At 53.8% G+C, this 17,244-nt stretch overlaps 1 protein-coding gene across 4 annotated transcripts; it reads left to right on the forward strand.

Annotated features, from left to right (window-relative positions):
• Positions 1–149: 149 nt before the first annotated feature.
• On the forward strand, positions 150–16,744 carry STAMBP (STAM binding protein). 4 transcript variants are annotated; one of them, XM_030464085.1, is made up of 10 exons: positions 150–312; positions 1,973–2,213; positions 7,964–8,039; positions 9,212–9,307; positions 9,959–10,328; positions 11,037–11,161; positions 12,413–12,508; positions 14,685–14,797; positions 15,076–15,175; positions 15,593–16,744. In XM_030464085.1, exons 1-10 carry the CDS (start codon positions 165–167, stop codon positions 15,647–15,649), a joined length of 1,422 nt encoding a protein of 473 aa, XP_030319945.1. In that variant the 5' UTR covers positions 150–164; the 3' UTR covers positions 15,650–16,744. The 4 variants fall into 4 exon arrangements, with proteins under 4 accessions (XP_030319945.1, XP_030319947.1, XP_008498952.2 ...); XM_030464087.1 differs by having other exon boundaries at positions 9,959–10,187; positions 12,371–12,508; XM_008500730.2 differs by having other exon boundaries at positions 12,371–12,508; positions 15,593–16,738.
• Positions 16,745–17,244: the final 500 nt, after the last annotated feature.

A 17,244-nucleotide genomic window follows, 5' to 3' on the forward strand; every position in this document is an offset into this window, starting at 1 on the left:
AGGGTTTTGGGGTGAAAAAGGAAGTTTTTGGGTGAAAAGGGAGACTCATGGTAAGAAGGGAGGTTTCTGAGGTGAAAAGGGAGGGTTTTGAGGTGAAAAGGAGAGCTTTGGGTTTGCCGCCTGCCAGGAAGCGGCCCCTTTAAGGCTCTGACGTCACGACGCACATGGTCGCGCGGTGGAAGAGGAAGGGGGAGGCGGTTCCGGAGTGCCCGGATGTGTGGGCCGTTGCTGATTGGCTGCCGGGGAAGGGCCGGGCCGGCGGCGGGCAGAACCCGGAAGCGCTGAGGGGAGGCGGTGGCGGCGGCTCCGCAGGTCAGGGCCGGGCCCGGGGGCTCCTCCCTGCCTGAGAGGCCCGGGGGGAGGCAGACGGGGGTCCCGGGGGGGGGGGGGGGTTCCCGTCCTCTCCTGGGGGGGGCTGCGGTTGGGGACGGCGGGTTTTGTATTGGGGTTCCCCTTGTGGGGCTCCACGCGAGGGCCCGGGTCTGACGTACCCCTGAGGAGGGGGTTTGGGGTTCCTGGTGCGGGGTGCTGGGAGCCCATGGGCGCCGTCATTGGCGGATTCTGCACTTTTGTAGAGGGAAAGGGTGTGTGGGGGGGGCAGACAGCCCTGCGGGGCTCCTCGGCTCTCCCTTGCAGGGAAGGGGCGGGAGGAGCTCTGGTTTGGGGGGGCTTGGGGGGGTTCTTCCTCTCTTGGGGGACGACGGCTGTGGGCAGTCGGTAGTTCTGGGGGCTGGGAGCTTGGGGAAGGGGAATGGATTCGGGCAGCTGCTTTCTCTTTTGGGGTGCTGTGGGAATTGGGGAGCTCGGGGTTGGGGGCAGTGGGGGTGTGCAGGGGGGGAGTGTGTTGTCTTTTCTCTCTTGGAAGGGGAGCAATGTGGAAGTTTGGAAGGGGGGGCTTGGGCAGGTGACTGGGAGCTCTGGTTTAGGGGGACAGAACCGAGCCCCCTTGCTCAGGTGGAAGCCCCAGTGAGGAGGAGAAGCTGAAGCTCACCCTGAGTTGTGGCTCTGCCAAACCCCATGGCCCTTGCCTAGGACAAGAGGCTCTGCCAGGATGCGGGCTGAGAAATTTAGGCCTTAAAATGGGGCTTCTGCTCCAAGGTACCCCCAGAACGGCAACTTGGGATCTTCAAGCAGTGCTCAGGACCCTCCCCCCATTTGGGACAGGGCTGTGGTAAAGTCTGAAGGCCTTGGAGAGGTGCTCTGCCTTCAGAGCAGTGATTTCATGGGGGCTTTAATCCTTACTCTGCTTTGGTTGTTTTGGTTTTTTTGGGGGGGAAAAGTGGCTTTGGTGCAGGGGAGGAGCCTTGTGGAAGGTTTCTGTGCTCACTGCCCCTCAGACACTCTTAGTGCTTCCTCAGCTGGTGCTGTGGGGTTTGTGTGAGCCAAAGAAGAGACAGATGCCTGGATCAGGTCGAGGTGCATTCCGGGGGTGAGAGGAGTGGTTCCCACAGTGCAGGAGAGGATTGGGACTGTGCCCAGGCAGGAGCAGCTTGGGATGGAACTTGTGGGGTGTTGGGGCCCCTGAGCAGCAGCAGTGGCTGGAAGGGGGATCCTCAGCTCTGTCCTCATCTTGGCTGCTGTGTGGGAACCCCCTTCCCCTCAAGCCTGAATAAACCACCTGGGCCACATTCCCTATCTTTTGGTGTGGAGAGAGAGAAGTGAGGGGGGAGCAGAGCTTGTGGTTGGGTTTGGGGGGGTCAAACCCTGGTGTGAAACCAGTTCCTGAGGGCTGGGCTGCAATTTGGGGCTTTTGGAGGCACTTTTTGGCCATCCTTTGGGTCTCGGAGGTAAATACCCCAGCACCCTGCCCGCAGAGAGCTGAGCTTCTCCCAGGTTTCTACCTCAGGACCTGGTTTGGCCAGGGAATTGGATCCTTTTCCTCAGGAGAGGGGATGAGTTCCCCCCAGGTCCGAGGAGACGGGGAGGGTCACCGCTTCCTGAGCTTGGTTTTGATGCCCTTCCTCTCCCGCAGCCTCCAGCAGCCCCGTGGCAGCTTTGATGTGTGTCACCATGTCTGGCCAGGCCCAGATCAGCCTCCCCCCTGAGGAAAGAGTCCGGAGGCTGATCCAGGTGGGAAGTGCTGTGGAAGTGAACGAGGAGATCCCACCGCGCCGCTACTACCGCTCAGGGGTGGAGATCCTGCGCATGGCCACCATCTACTCCGAGGAGGGCAACCTGGAGCATGCCTTCATCCTCTACAACAAATACATCACGTAAGAGCAGCCCTGGCACAGCCACAGACCCAGGGCTCAGGGGGTTTGGGTGCTTTAAGGCTCAGCAGGGTCCTGAGTTTTGGTCACAACAACCCCGGGCAGCGCTTCGGGTTTGGGGAGAAGTGCTGGGAAGTCCTTCAGCAGCCAAGAACCTGGGGTTGGGGGTGGGAAGGCAGCTCCATGTGAGGCTGCAGTGTGCCCAGGTGGCCAAGAAGGCCACCAGCATCCTGGTTTGTGTGGAGAAGAGCATGGCTAGCAGAAGGGAGGTGATGGTGCTCCTCTGGTTGGCACTGCTGAGGCTGCACCTTGGGTGCTGTGTTCAGTTCTGGGCCCTGTACTCCCAGGAGGACACAGGGACTGGAAGGTGTCCAGAGGAGAGCTGGCAAGCTGAGGAGGGGCCTGGAGAACAACTGGAGAAACAGCTGAGGGAACTGAGCATGGGAGGAGAAAGGGTTGAGGGCAGACCTGAGGAGAAGGACTTGGGGCTGGTGGTGGACCAGAAGCTCAACATGAGGCATCAGTGTGTGTCTGCAGCCCAGAAACCAACCAGGTCCTGGGCTGCATCAAAAGCAGCACAGACAGTGGTTAAGAGAGAGAATTCCTCCCCCCCAGTTCTGGAGTCCCCAGCACAAGGAGGACACAGAGCTCCTGGAAGGTGTCCAGAGGAGCCACTGAAATGCTCAGAGGGCTGAGCACCTCCCTGGGAAGCCAGGCTGAGGGATTGGGGTTGTTCAGCCTGGAGAAGAGGAGGCTCCCAGGTGAGCTCAGAGCAACCTTCCAATATCTGAAGGGGCTCCAAGAAAGCTGGGGGAGGGCTTTGGACATGGGGGGTAGGGAGAGGATGAAGGTAAATGGGTTAAAACTTGAAGATTTGGGGGAGATTGAGGTTGGACATGAGAAAAAAATTCTTTGGTGTGAGGTGCTGAGCCCCTGTCCCAGGTTGTCCCCAGAAGCTGTGGCTGTCCCATCCCTGGAGGTGTTGAAGGCCCCAGGTTGGATGGGGCTTGGAGCACCCTGGGCTGTAGGAGGTGTCCCTGACCATGCAGGTGGTGGGACTGGGGGAGCTTTAATGTCCCTTCCACCCAACCCATTCTGTGATTTTTGTGGCCCAGTGTCCCTGGAGATCCATACCAAGTGGTGTTCCCCAGGGGTCAGCTTAGGATCCAGTCCTGTTCAATATTTTCATCAATAACCTTGGATGAAGGGACAGTGTCCCCTCAATGAGTTACTTGATGACACCAAACTGGGGGTGTGGGTGACACACCAGGGAGTTGTGCTGCTCTCCAGGATGTTCTGGATGGGCTGGAGTGTTGGACAAAGGGAAAGAAAACTCATGAAATTCACCCGGGGCAAATAGAGGGTCCTGCAGCCAGGGAGGAATAACCCTTGGAGCAGATGTTGGGGATGAGCTGCTGGAGAGCAGCTCTGTGGGAAAAGACCTTGGATGGATACCAGGATGTTCCTGAGCCACCAAAGGGACCTGACGGCCAAGAAGGCCAATGGCATCTTGGGGTGCAACAAGAAAAGCATGGCCAGCAGGTCAAGGGAGGTTCTGAACCTCAGAAACAATCCCAACAGGCACCGAACATCCCATTCCTGTAGGATTTCTGCCCAAACGCCCGTCCCTCCCTTTCACCCAATGTCATTCTGCTGGGGCTTCTGCTCTGCTCATGCCACCCGCTTCTCCAGGAGGTGGTTGGCATCTCTTTGGGCATTCTCCCCCCCCGCCCTTTAAATCTCAACACATTTTTCTGGGATTAGCTTTTCTTCCTGCCTTGCACTTCCTGAGCTTTTATGGGCATCGTAGCGAGTGGGACGAGCGTCAGAACCCTCAGGCAGCTTTCCAGGGGGGTTACGTAGCTGGGGCTTGAAGGAGAAAACTAAACAAATGAGCTCAAAGCACCTTGGCTCTTCTGCTGCAGCAGCAGTGGGTGCTGGGCTGGGTTCCTGCCAGTGGCTTTTGTGGCCTTTCCGTTCCCTGGCTGCTGGGAAGGTGCAAAAAACCTTCCTTCAGCAGTGGGATTTCTCCAGGGGTGCTGATTATTGATGGTGAATGGGATGGGTTGTCCAAACAGATCAACTTCCTGTCACCCTCTCATTCCTTCAAACCAAGATGTGGAGCAGTAGCTCAAGTGATGGGTTTGACATCAGGTTTGGTAGGTGTCCTTCCCCCAGGGTGGGAGTCAGAAAGAAAGAATATCTGTGAGTCTCTTCTGGGGTTTGCTCTGCTCTCTCCATCAGGATGTGCCCTGGGGAAGGGGAGAGCTCCAGTCTGGAGAAGCTCTGAGCTTGGCAGTGAGCACGTTGTCCTCAAAAGCCAGGTGTGGGTCTGAGGGACTTGGGACTGCTGGGTCTGGAGAAGAGGAGCCTGAAGGGGGATCTCACCAAGGGGAGTGTCAGGAGGGGGCACAGTCTAATGTCAGTGGTGCCCAGTGACAGGACAAGAGGTCACGGACACAAACTGGACCCTGGGCAGCTCCACCTCAACCTGAGGAGGAACTTGTTGCCTTTGAGGGTGGCAGAGCACTGGGCCAGGCTGCCCAGAGAGGTGGTGGAGTCTCCATCTCTGGAGACATTCCCAACCCCCCTGGAGTCCCTCCTGTGCCACCTGCTCTGGTTGCCCCTGCCCTGGCAGGGATGATCTCCAGAGGTTCCTTCCAACCCAACACTCTGGGGCTCTGTGTGGTCTGTGGGCCAGAGGAAACTGGATTTATCTTGATTTCCCCATCCAGCACTTCTCAAGGCCTGAATGACACAGTGACATCTCTGGCCCAGCACCCTGTCTGTAGAGCTGTTGGTTCTGAGACAGTCTTGATGAGACACAGCATCACCTCAAGAGATCCACACTGAGATTCCTGCTCAGACAGCCCCATCCCTGCTTCCCCCCCAGCCTTCTGCTCCATCTCATGTTGGTCATTTGGCTGCATGGGATTTTTGATTTTTTTTGTTTGGTTTGGGGTGGGGTTTTTTCTGAGGTTTTTGTGCATGTGTGTGTTCTGGGTTTTTTTGTTCTTTCGTTGTGAAGGACTGAGAGAACTGAGTCTGTTCAGCCTTGGGAAGAGAAGGCTCAGGGGAGACCTCACGACAGTGTTCAGTACTTCAAGGGGGGGGCTACAAAGCAGATGGAGACTCCCTGTTCACAAGGAGTCCCATGGACAAGGGGCAATGGGCACAAGGTGCTCCTGGGGAAATTCTCATTGGACACAAGGAAAGTTTTTCACTCTGAGGACAGTCAGACACTGGAATTGTCTCCCAGGGGAAGGGGTGGATTCTCCACTTCGGGAAGTTTGAAGTCTCAGCTCAGCAGGGTGCTGGGACATCTCACATAAACAATAACATCAGAAGGGTTGGACCAGATGATGCTTGAGGTCCCTTCCAACCTGACATTCTGGGATTCTGTGTTTCTCATAGAATGGTTTGGGTTAGAAGGGACCTTAAAGATCACCCAGTCCCAACCCTGTGCATGAGCAGGGCCATCTTCCACCAGCCCAGGCTGCCTGATGCCCCATCTAACCTCCTGACCTTCAACAATTCCAGGAAGAGGGCAGCCACAGCCTCCCTGGGCGACCCGTGCCAGGATCTCTCTTGCATTTTCCATGTGGAAATGAAGCTGGTTGCTCAGCTCTCCTAAGAGGCAGGAGGGCAGCATGGTTTTCTCTTAAGAATAACCAGGCTGGACTTCTCACATGTGTTTCTTGTCACCTTGTGGGACCTCTCCTTGCTTGTCTTCCCCACCAGCTGCTTTGGGATTGATCCAAGCAGGTGTTTTCCTTGGATCTCCATCAGATGTGCTGAGGTTTGATTTTCCTTGAGGCAAATAAGGAAGAAAAAAAAAAGAAAAAAAAAAGCGCCAAACCAGAAAGAAGACATAAGTTTTGTGTGGTGTTTGAGCTCCTGGTTTCTCTACCCATCTGGGAGCTGTCGGGATTGGCTCCAGGTTTTTGCTGGGGGTGTTGCAGAGGGACTCGGGAGCAGCCGGCTTGGCGCACATGCCGGAGCAGCGCTTAAAAATAGCTGGGGCTGGTGGGTGCCAAACAGCTGCTGCTCAGGGGGGACTCAGGAGCAGGCAGAGGCTTGAACAAACCCAAAATGATGGGAGCAGAAGGTTTCAGCCTTGCCAAGCCTCATCATGGGTGGTGATGGGAAACAGGAACCTTTCCTGCCCCCCCTGCTCTGCTGCTGTCCGGTCTTGCTCCTGAGGTTTCCTTTGTCTGCCTGAGTCCTCCCCTCATCCTGCTCCCCATGTTTTTCCCCCCCTCCTTGTGCTTCCTGACTTGTGGAAACCCAGCTGTCTCTGCTTTTCCATCCTCTCCAGGCTGGCATCTGCTCTTGATCCTCCTTAATTAATCCCTTCCATTTTAATCTGCTAGCTGTTGGCAATGATCACAGCCTTGTTTTGTCTCCTCGACACAGTGACCTACTTCACAACCACCAGCCAGGACCTCACTGGGTGTTTGGGATGGAGCTGTGGCTCAGGGCTGTGACGTGGTCACGCTGATCCCACAGGCTCTGCCAAGAGTATCCTGAGCATCCAAGGGCTCCGTGACAACCAGGAGTGTTTGGGGTTGCAAAAAAGCCCTTCCTGTCCCGGAGGACGGAGGTTTTGAAGCATCTGGGTTTATTTTTTGCTCCCACACACAAGCTTCTCAGCATGAGGAGTGTTCTCACTGTTCCCCTGGAGTTTTTCCTGCTGGGCTTTGCTTGGTTTGTTTGTGCTGCTCCCAGGAGCACAATCTGAGCCTCACCACCTTTATTCCTTGTGCCTGGGGACAAGGCTGCTCTCTAAAGGGGCTGGAGAGTATCTCTACATGGAGAAATCCTTTCTTCCCATGGAGAAATCCCTTCTTTCCAAGGAAAACCCCCTTCATTCAGTGAAGGGCCTCCTTCCATGGAGAGCTTCCTTCAGAGCCTTCAGGAGTTATTAGAGAACTGCAGAGTCATCATGGGATGGTTTGGGTTTGAAGGGACCTTAAACATGACCCAGTTCCAGCCCTTCTGCATGGGCACAGACACCTTCCACCAGACCAGGTTGCTCTGAGCTGAGGATGAACCTGTTGTAGTCATGGGAGCAGGAAGATGTTGAGCTCAGTTGTGATTTCTCTCCCAGAAATCTGCATGGAAACAACCCCAAAATGTCATCCTGACCTTCCTGGGTTGCTTGGGCCACAGAGCCTGGAAGCTCCTGGTGCAGCAGTCAGGGATGTTGTGAACTTCTTCTCAGCTTGTGAATTTTCTGTGTTCAACGTCTGAGTTAATTTCCCATCTCTTGCACAAACTGTTTGCTCCCCTGGTGGAGAAGGACAGGGAGAGCACTGAGTCAGCAGAGTCCTTGAGCTTCTTTGCAATCCCCTTGGATGCTCCCTGAGGTGTAGGCAGGTGCCCAAGGACCTTCCTGAATCACTGCCAGTGTCCTTGGGGTTTTGGACCTGGTTTATTAATGTTTCTGTTCAAAACAAATGTGTTTATCCCTGAGGACCATCTCCAAAGTACGGATGGAAGAAAAATGTGAGGTGCTCCCCTGGGAATGGCCAAGAAATCCTGTGTGCCACAGAGAGCTCAGAGTTCCATGAATGTTTTCCTGTAGCAAGGCAGACGTCCTGATTTTAGGGAGCACAGGCCCCAGGGAGGTGTCAGAGCAAGGGGACAGTGCTGGAGGGGAGTGACCTGTGCCTCTAAAATGCCCTTTAGTGTCCTGTGCTTGTCCCTTTCTGCTTGGATTCCCAACTGCAGTTTCTCTCCTGTGTTTCCAGACTCTTCATTGAGAAGCTGCCCCACCACCGGGATTACAAAACCGCTGTCATTCCCGAGAAGAAGGAGACAGTCAAAGTGAGTGGGAACATTGCTGAGCATTTAACAGCCCCTCAGAAATATTCTGGGGTCACAGACCTTGGATTTTCAGAGGATGAGTGATCCACACAAACACTGAGAAGCCTTGGCTTGCCTGGGCAGTCCTGGCCCCGTGGGAGTTTGGATTTGGGTTCTTCTCAAATGTGGTTATCCCCTCACTTTCTGTTAAGCATCAGGACCTCCTTTCTTTCCTGTTAAACTCCCAGCTTTTTCAACACCTGGATTTTCCTTGTCCTGGTCCTCAAAGAATTTGCCAAGGGATCTTTGGAGAAATTACCACTGCTCTGCTCCACACTGAGCAGGAGAGCAAAGGCAGTGCTGCCTGAGCTCTTGTTTTCAGGGGTTCTGACTCTGTCACCCAGCTCCAGGGTGTGGTAACACCAACTACTGTGTGCTGGCAGCCCAGAAACCTAACTGTTCTGGGCTGTATCAAAAGAAGTGGTCAGCAGGTCAAGGGAGGTGATTGTCCCCCTCTTCTCTGCTCTTGTGAGACTCCACTGGGAGAATTGTGTCCAGTTCTGGGATCTCCAACACAGGAAGGACACAAAACTGTTGGATCAAGTCCAAAGGAAGCCCACAAAGATGTTGGCAGGGCTGGAGCTGCTCTGCCCTAGGGCCAGGCTGAGAGAGTTGGGGGTGTTCAGCCTGGAGAAAAGAAGGTTGAGAGGAGACCTTAGAGCACCTTCCAGTGCCTGAAGGGGTTTCAGGAAAGCTGGGGAGGGTCATGGGACAAGGGCCTGGAGGGATGGGATGAGGGGGAAGGGTTTCAATATGCAAGAGGGGAGATTGAGGTTGGACATGAGGGAGAAATTCTTTGGTGTGAGGTACTGAGCCCCTGGCCCAGGTTGTCCCCAGAAGCTGTGGCTGCCCCATCCCTGGCAGCGTTGGAGGCTCCAGGTTGGATGGGGCTTGGAGCACCCTGGGCTGGTGGGAGGTGTCCCTGCACATGCAGGGGGTTGGAACTGAATGAGATCTTTAAGGTCCCTTCCCACCCAACCCATTCTGTGATTCTGTGTCCACACGTGGTGGTGGGCCCCTCCTACCTCCTGAACAAGCAGGTGGTTCATGATCTGCAGGTGCTCTATGTCTGTTGGTTCTTGTTTTTCTTGTCCTGGGGATTGTCTCATCCTTCAAAATGTGTCTCCCCTCAGAAACTGAAAGAAGTTGCCTTTCCCCGAGCTGAAGAGCTGAAGGCAGAGCTGCTGAGGAGGTACTCCAAGGACTATGCTAAGTACCAGGAGCAGAAGGTGAGTGAGAGGGGACTGGAGGCCCATGGTCCCTAGGAGACCCTCAGTCACAAAGGGTTTGGAAGAGGGAAGGTCCTCAGGGCTCCCTGGGTGCTTGGAAATGTGACATCCCAGTTTGCAGGGTCCAGCCTTGTCACCTGCAGCACAGGCCTGTCCCCACCATGTCCTGCTGCCCCTGTGCAATGTATCTGCTGTAGCCTCCCTGCATCTCTTGGTTGGGCATCCTGGTGGCCCTGGGGCTGTAGTTTGGTTGGTGATTTTTCTTCCTCCCATCATGGGGTCTGGGTCTTAGGATCTAGAAACTCATCAGGCAGCCTGGGCAAAGATCTGGGGTTCTGTGGGCAAAGCAGAAAACTGCCCAAAGTGTGATCTTACAGCTGGGATAGATGAAAAACAACCTGGAATTTTATATCTGTGGAAGAGGGTAAGGTGGCAGTTTTCCTGCCCTGGTCTGCTGGCTGTCCTGAGGGCAGGGCAGATCTGTGTTCTGCAAGCTGAAGCTGCCTTGCAGGGAGCACAGTTTGCTGGTCACCTCCTGCAGCCCCTTTCAGAGCAGTTTGGGATTGCTGAAGGTCTGCAGCTCTTTGTATTCTGCCTCGGGCTAGCATTCCCCTTGCCTGCTGATGTCCCTTGGGATATTTCTCCTTGCAGAAGGAGCAAGAGGAGGAATTTGCCCGCAGTTTGGCATTGCAGCAGCAGCTGGAAGAGGAGAGAAGTCGGGTAGCCTTGATGAAGCAGCAGCAGGCAGAGCAAGAGCAGTTTCAGGCCTTTGAGAAGATGATTCGACAGCAGGAGCTGGAGAAGGAACGGCTGAGGATAGTGCAGGAATTTGGAAAGCCAGAACCCAGTCCTGAGTCTCTGGATGGACCCCTCATCCCTGGTGTGGAAAACCCCCCGACTAATTTAACCCCAAAGACCTCTCCTGTTCACCCTGCAACCCCATCAGCGGGGACTGGCTCATCCAAACCTCCTGTTGTGGACAGATCTTTGAAGCCCAGTGCTTTGGGGAGCACAGAAAACAGTTAGTACCTCCTGGTGCCCCTTTCTCTCTCCCTGGGGTTGAGGAGCTGATTTGTCCAGGAGGCTCCTGGGAATTTCTGATCATGGCTCCATCCCTTCTCGGGGTTTGGTCTTCCAGATCACTGGATGTTCTCCCCCTTGTCCAGGAAAGGTTTGAAGGGTTTGGGAGGACTCTTTCCTGGGAATCACCCCCTGTATTCTTCTCCATCCCTGTCTCTGCTGATCCAGACTCTACAGCCCATTTGGCTTTCCTAGATCTCAATATTTGTTGGAAACTGAGGTTTAGCTCCTGGTTAGGTTGACCATCTTCTGACTGCATTCTCCTCTGACTAAGTATCCTCCTGCCAAACACCATTCCACAGGAGTGATTTGGGTATTTCCAAATGACTGGCTCTTGCCTAGTGCCACATCTTACTTAAAATGACATTTTGTAAGCCTGTGTGATTTAATTTTTTGTTAACAAAATATACTAGGTTTTGGACACACTGCTAAGGGTCTCTTTCTACCTTTCCCTGTTTTGCAAGAGGTGGTGACTGTCCTGTAGGAAGTGACTTCATTTACCTGTGGCTGCCATTGCAGGGATAGACATTGGAGCAGTTCCTATTTCCAACCTGAATTTTTTTTTCACTCTTACTCCCTTCAGCTCCTGACCTGAGGGACCATTTCCTCAGTGTCCCTGACTCTCACTGTGCTCCTCTTCTCCCCACAGATGCCAGTGTGGATGCCCTTCGCCAGGTCATTGTCCCCAGGGAGCTCTGCCAGAAATTCCTCCAGTTGGCTGATGCCAACACAGTGCGGGGTGTGGAGACATGTGGGATCCTCTGTGGAAAGCTGGTAAGGGGATGATCCTAATGAAGACCCTGGAAGTGGCTCAGGGAGGCCACTTTGGTCCCCTCAAAGCTCTCCCCTCTCAAAATTATCCCCCTGAAGATTTATCTCAAAGTTCTTCCCCCCCAAAATTCTTCCCCCAAGATTAGTCCTCTCAAAGTTCTTGAGGTGCAATAGCTTTGAATGTACTTGCCACCCCCATTCCTGGTGACAGGGAGCTCCTGTGACTTGTCCCTTTGGTGCCAGCAGAACTGAGGAGTCCCAGCTGTGAACTAGGACCTTCACCCAGATGAACAGCAAATGGAGATGGTTCATTTTCCTCCAAAAGAGTTTCCGTGCCCAGGTTTCTCTTGGCAGCTCCAGCCTGTCTCTCCTGAGCCACTTGGTGGTGTTTTGCTCGCAGAAGTTTGCTCCAAAATGAAGTTGTTGGATGTAGCAACCTTCTGCCAGGCACTTGTGGATTCTTTAATTGTTAAGCATTGTCTTTTAATGAGTGGAAAGATTCACCTCAGTGCATGTCCAAGACTCTCTGAGCAATGATGGGTGCTCTGCATGGCGGGGAAAAGGCAATCATAGAACTGTAGCATCATTAAGGTTGGAAAACACCTTCAAGATTATCAAGTCCAATTGTAATCCAACTACCACAATTACTGAACCATATCCTGAAGCACCGCATCAAAATGCTTCCTGAAGAATGGGAAGAAACACAGAGTTCCAGAGTCAGGGGTTGGAAGGAACCTCTGGAGATCATCCAGTCCAAGCCCCCTGCCAGGGCAGAGGCACCCAGAGCAGGTGGCACAGGAGGGACTCCAGGGGGGTTGGGAATGTCTCCAGAGATGGAGACTCCACCACCTCTCTGGGCAGCCTGGCCCAGTGCTCTGCCACCCTCAAAGGCAACAAGTTCCTCCTCGGGTTGAGGTGGAACTTGCAATGGCCAAGTTTGTACCTGTGGGTCATGCAGAGACTCAGAAAACCCTAGCACTCCTCTGTCAGTAACTTGTAGTTCTCATTTCTGTGACCTGTAGAGGGATGGTGGACCCATTGTTGGGCTTTTCCAGAGCTGCTCTTCCATTGTCTGGACCCCCGAGTGATGAATCCAGAATTCCTGCTTTCCCAACACTTAGGAAACCACCTTTGTGCTGGTGAACAGCCATGGGGTTCCCTGCCTGGGGTGGAGGGTTTGGTGGGTGCCAACCTCCCCGTGCTGCCTTCCAGATGCAGAATGAGTTCACCATCACCCATGTCATCATTCCCAAGCAGTATGGAGGCCCTGATTATTGCAACACGGAGAATGAGGAGGAGCTCTTTGTCATCCAGGATCAGCACAGCCTGGTTACCCTGGGATGGATCCACGTGAGTCTCTGGCTCCTCTTTCGTTTCCCAACCAGCCTCGGGTTCAGCTGGGGGTAGGAGGGTGCAGGGGGAAGAACCAAATTTGGATGTGGAGAACAACTTTGGAGGGGGAGAACATTGAAGGAGCCAATTTGGGGGGGGGAGTGCTTTGAGGGGACCAGTCTTCAGGGGGAGAACTTTGAGGCAGGAGAATTTTGGAGAGGGAGAACTTTGAGGGGACAAATCTTCAGGGGGAAAACTTTCAGGTGACCAAGCTTCTGGAGGAGAACTTTGAGGGGACCAATGTTTGGGGGGAGAACTTCCAGGTGACCAGTCTTGAGGGGGAGTACTTTGAGGGGTGAGAACTTTCAGGGGACCAATCTTTAAGGGGAGAACTTTCAGAGGACCTGTCTTTGGGGGGAGAATTTTCAGGGGGCAAATTAATTGATGGAGATGGTACAGAGCAGGCAGCATCCTCTGGTTGCCTTTCTCCCCTCTGAGACAGTCTTAGTCACTCCTCATGCTGCTGGAGATACCAGGCCTGGGTGAAGTTTGGGAAGTTTCCGTTCCTAAAACCTCTAGGCTTTTAAGAGTGGGATACTGGGCATGAAGCTCATGTTTCATCCATCTAAAAGCTAACTCCAGAGGCAGTGCTGGGGCACCCTGAGCTCCTGCTGTCAGCAAAGAGTGATGTCTCCCTGGAGCAGCACAGCTTTTCATCTGCAGGATGTGCCAGTTCCAGATTCCTCTGCTGTTTTCCATGCTGCCCTGCTGCCTGTCCCCATGGAGCCTTTGGCAGCCGGAGCTGTGCCAAGCAAAATGTTTGGTGCTGCTGAATAATCTCTCGAAAGCAGCAGCTGCCTCATGGGCTTTGACAAATGCCTGGTGTGTCTGCCTGATGTGTGCAGGGTGTCTGCTTTTGGTGTTTAACCCTTCAGAGACAGCCCTGGCGCATCCAGGCATAGCCCCCAGGAATCCCTTTGACCTTCCTGCTGGTCTTGGCAACAAAAACCTGACCAGAAAAAGGAGAAAGAGCTTTCAGCAAGAGTTAGGCTGTGAAATATGGATGTGGGAAAGGTGCTGGTGATCATACAGCCCTTGGCAGTCTTGGTGGAAAATGATCTCTTGAAGTGTTAGGAGAGCACTGTTCACCAGTGCTGCTCTCCTGGGCTCAGTGCTGGGTACAGTTCTGTTTAATCTGATGATCTGCATGAAGGGATCAAGTGCATCCTTGGTCAGTTTGCAGGTGACACTGAGTTGAGTGGGTGTGTTGATCTACCTGATGCTAGGAAGGCTTTGCAGAGGGACCTGGACAAGCTGGATCCATGGGCTGATCCATGTCAGCCAATTGTATGACGTTCAGCAAAGCCAACTGTGGGGTCCTGCACTGGGGTCACACCCCCACAGGCAGTGCTCCAGGCTTGAGGAAGAGTGACTGGAAAGTGCATGGTAGGAAAGGTGTCACACAGCAGCTGGAAATAAACCAGCATGTGCCCAGGTGGCCAAGAAGGCCACCAGCATCCTGGCTGGGATCAGCACTGGGGTGGCCACCAGGAGCAGGGCAGGGATCATTTCCCTGTGCTGGGCACTGCTGAGGCTGCACCTCCAATCCTGGGCTCAGTTTTGGGTCAGAAAAGAGACATTGAGGGGCTGGGGGTGTCCAGAGAAGGGCAAGGGAGCTGGGGAAGGGTGTGGAGCAGAAGGAGAAGGGTCTGGAGAAGTTGTGAGGAGCAGCTGAGGGCCCTGGGGGTGTTGATCCTGGAGCAGAGGAGGCTGAGGGGAGACCTTGTGGCTCTCTGCAACCCCCTGAGAGGAGGTTGGAGCCAGGGGGGGTTGGGCTCTGCTCCCAAGGAACAAGGGATGGGACAAGAGGAGCTTTTGGCACAACTCAAGTTGTGCCAGGGGAGGTTTAGGTTGGAGCTGGGGAAGAATTTCTGCCTGGAAAGGGTTGTCAGGGCCTGGCCCGGGCTGCCCAGGGCAGGGCTGGAGTCCCCATCATCCCTGGAGGGGTTTCAGAGCCCTGGGGATGAGGGACATGGGGTGGGGGTGGCCTTGGCAGAATTGGGTGAATGTTTGGACTCAACGACCTTACAGGTATAAGCACATCCTCTGTGTCACCTGAGGAGTTATGTCTCCATCCCAACCTTCTCCTTGGCCTCATTCTCCAACCCTGCTGTAACCCCCACCTCTCTTTCAGACTCACCCCACACAGACAGCCTTCCTCTCTAGTGTTGACCTGCACACACACTGCTCCTACCAGATGATGTTGCCAGAGTCCATTGCCATTGTGTGTTCTCCCAAATACCAGGAGTAAGTATGGATGTGGGACAGGGAAGGTTTTTTCCTTTTTTTTTTGCTGCCTGACAAAAAAATTAGGGCAACCTAAAGGTTGGGCAGGAGGCCTAGCCCCTTCAGAAGGTATTGCAGGGCTGTCTCTTCTGACAGTTTCCAGATGTGGAAATAAAATGTCAAGCTGACACTATGTCTCTCTAGATGAGCCACCTCAACCATGCTCCTTCAGCCCCAGAAGGAGCTCCTGCTGTTTGCAGAGGCTTGAGCTACCCTAAGCTTCTGTTTCTTTGCTCTAGGACAGGGTTCTTCAAACTGACAGAGCATGGCCTGGAGGAGATCTCATCCTGCCGACAGAAAGGATTCCACCCCCACCCCAAAGAACCTCCTCTCTTTACAGTAAGGAACCCAGGAGGCATGGGGGGGAGCTGTAGGACCATGAGTTGGTCTCTTCACTTGGCTGTACCTCAGTGTCCAGGTGCTGGGTTGTGATCCAGGCTAGGAGATTCAGCCTAGCAGGGGGTTGTCTCCTCCTAGAGTTGAGGTTTCAGAGTTTTTTTGACTTGGTAGTACATTCTGGGGAAGCACTTCTGAGCAGCAAGAGGTCAGGGCAGCAGCAAAGGATTGAATTTTACAGAGAGGTTTGTGCTTGGGTCCTAACAGGGGCTCTCTCTGGCACCAGGGCACCAGTTTCTCCTCTGGGAGCTGTTCAGTGAAGGGCACAAGGTGCAGCAGATGGAAGGAGACTCACTTGAGCTGTGGGAACATCTGAATAACCCCTTCCCTGTGCCCTCTTTCTCTTCCCCTCTCTTGCAGACCTGCAATCATGTGTCAGTAGTAGAGAGAGACGTGGTCCTGATGGATCTCCGATAGGCCTCTGGCCTCAACTGTTTACCAAAACCCAGCCATCTTCCTTCTGGATCTTCTGGACCTTGGGAAATGTGGTTTTTTGTTTTGTTTTGTTTTTTTTCCTCCTCTTGTAGCAGATGATTTCTACCACGTAGTGATCCTTCCATTTCCTCCCCCAGTAATCATGGTGAAACCGGTACCTTGACCACAGTTGGGAGCAGATGAAACCTCAGTGCCTGGCAAAGGGGGTGCTGAGGTCCAAGGTGTGGGGGAAAAACTTAACTGGAAATGCACAGATGGAAACTTTAACACTGAAGCAATTGTTTCAAACTCTAATCTATAGCTCCAGCAGCTTCTTGGGGACTGCGGGGTGGGTGGGTGTTTCCCTGTTAACTGCTGCAACCTTGAGGTGTGGAAGCCTCTTAAAGCACTTTTCCAAAGTGGGACTTGCCCCAATTAATTCATGCTTTGTTTTGTCTCTCACTGGGTTGCTCTGGTCTCAGCAGAGTGGCTGGACTCATTGTTTTTGCTAGAGGTTAATATTAAACCTTCCTAACCCACTCTCACCCCAAGCCAGAGCTTCTTGCTGCTGAGCTGGAGCAAATCCTCTGTGCCTGGTGAGGTAAGAAGGGGCCTTTTCTCCTTTGGGAACCCCAAATTCCAGCATTTCAGGTGCCTGGATATGGCACAGCTTTGCACAAACCTTTGTTCTGGCAATGGTGAGGGGTGTTTGGTGATTTTATTTCCTTTTCCTGGATGGAGTATTTGCTCCAGCCCCTGGGCTGCCCTGGGAGGACTCAGGTTCAGCTCCTTGCTGGTGTTACCACAGAGGAGGCTCTCAGTCTTCTAGACTTCACCACTGTCATGTGAAAGCTCTTCAAGGTCATCTCCTCTCTGGGATGGGACTCCAGCAGCTTGGGCCACCTTGAAACTCCAAGATCACCACCCCTGATGGCTCCTCAAAGCCCAGCGTGGAGCAGAGGGCACCAGCCAGGATGAGGAGCTGATGCCCAGATCCCTGCTTCGTTCCTATCCTGTCCCAGTGACCAATAAACCCTCCTGGAGAATATTTTATGATACCTCTCAGCCTGGCCCTGCATGAGGGCTGTGTTCTTCACATCAGAGCCCAGATGCTGCCTCTTGCCCAGCCCTGCTCTCCTCGCTGGTGGCTTTTTTAATTTATTGTTGGGGTTTTTTTTTGGTTTTTGTTTTTTTTTTTTTCCCACATTCAAGTCCCTGAGTCATCAGTGTGTGCTTCAGGATGAATGCCAACAGCCTGACACTGCATCCCACCCAGCCACCCACCCCCTCTCTCCTCTGGGTCTGTTCCACCTTCAGCTCCCTCGAAATAGGGTGGAATTGGCTCGGAGCTAAACCCCTACGTGGTGCAGGAGTGGTTTGGGTTTGGGTGGGTGTTTTGAGGGGGGTTTCCTGCAGGCAAGGAGCAATGGTTCCCTCTGCCTCGAGGATGGGAACAGCCCCAGATCCCTGCGCTGAGTTCTCATCATCCATTTGCCCATCCTCAGCAGCAGCCCCAGAAGTCTCAAGCCTGAACATTCCCCTTATAGGGAGGCATGGAGGGCCAGGATTTGGAAATCCCATCACAAACCAGGGCTTGC

Source organism: Calypte anna, chromosome 22 (assembly GCF_003957555.1).
Source record: "Calypte anna isolate BGI_N300 chromosome 22, bCalAnn1_v1.p, whole genome shotgun sequence".
Classification (NCBI taxonomy): Eukaryota; Metazoa; Chordata; class Aves; order Apodiformes; family Trochilidae; genus Calypte; species Calypte anna.

What these genes read in the sequence shown, in the direction of transcription:
- STAMBP (XM_008500730.2), top strand. Translation starts at nt 165, where the DNA reads ATGGTCGCGCGGTGGAAGAGGAAGGGGGAGGCGGTTCCGGAGTGCCCG. An exon ending in CGGTGGCGGCGGCTCCGCAG is followed by an intron (nt 313 to 1,972) that starts GTCAGGGCCGGG and finishes CCTCTCCCGCAG; the next exon opens with CCTCCAGCAGCCCCGTGGCA. An exon ending in AAGAACCTCCTCTCTTTACA is followed by an intron (nt 15,176 to 15,592) that starts GTAAGGAACCCA and finishes CCTCTCTTGCAG; the next exon opens with ACCTGCAATCATGTGTCAGT.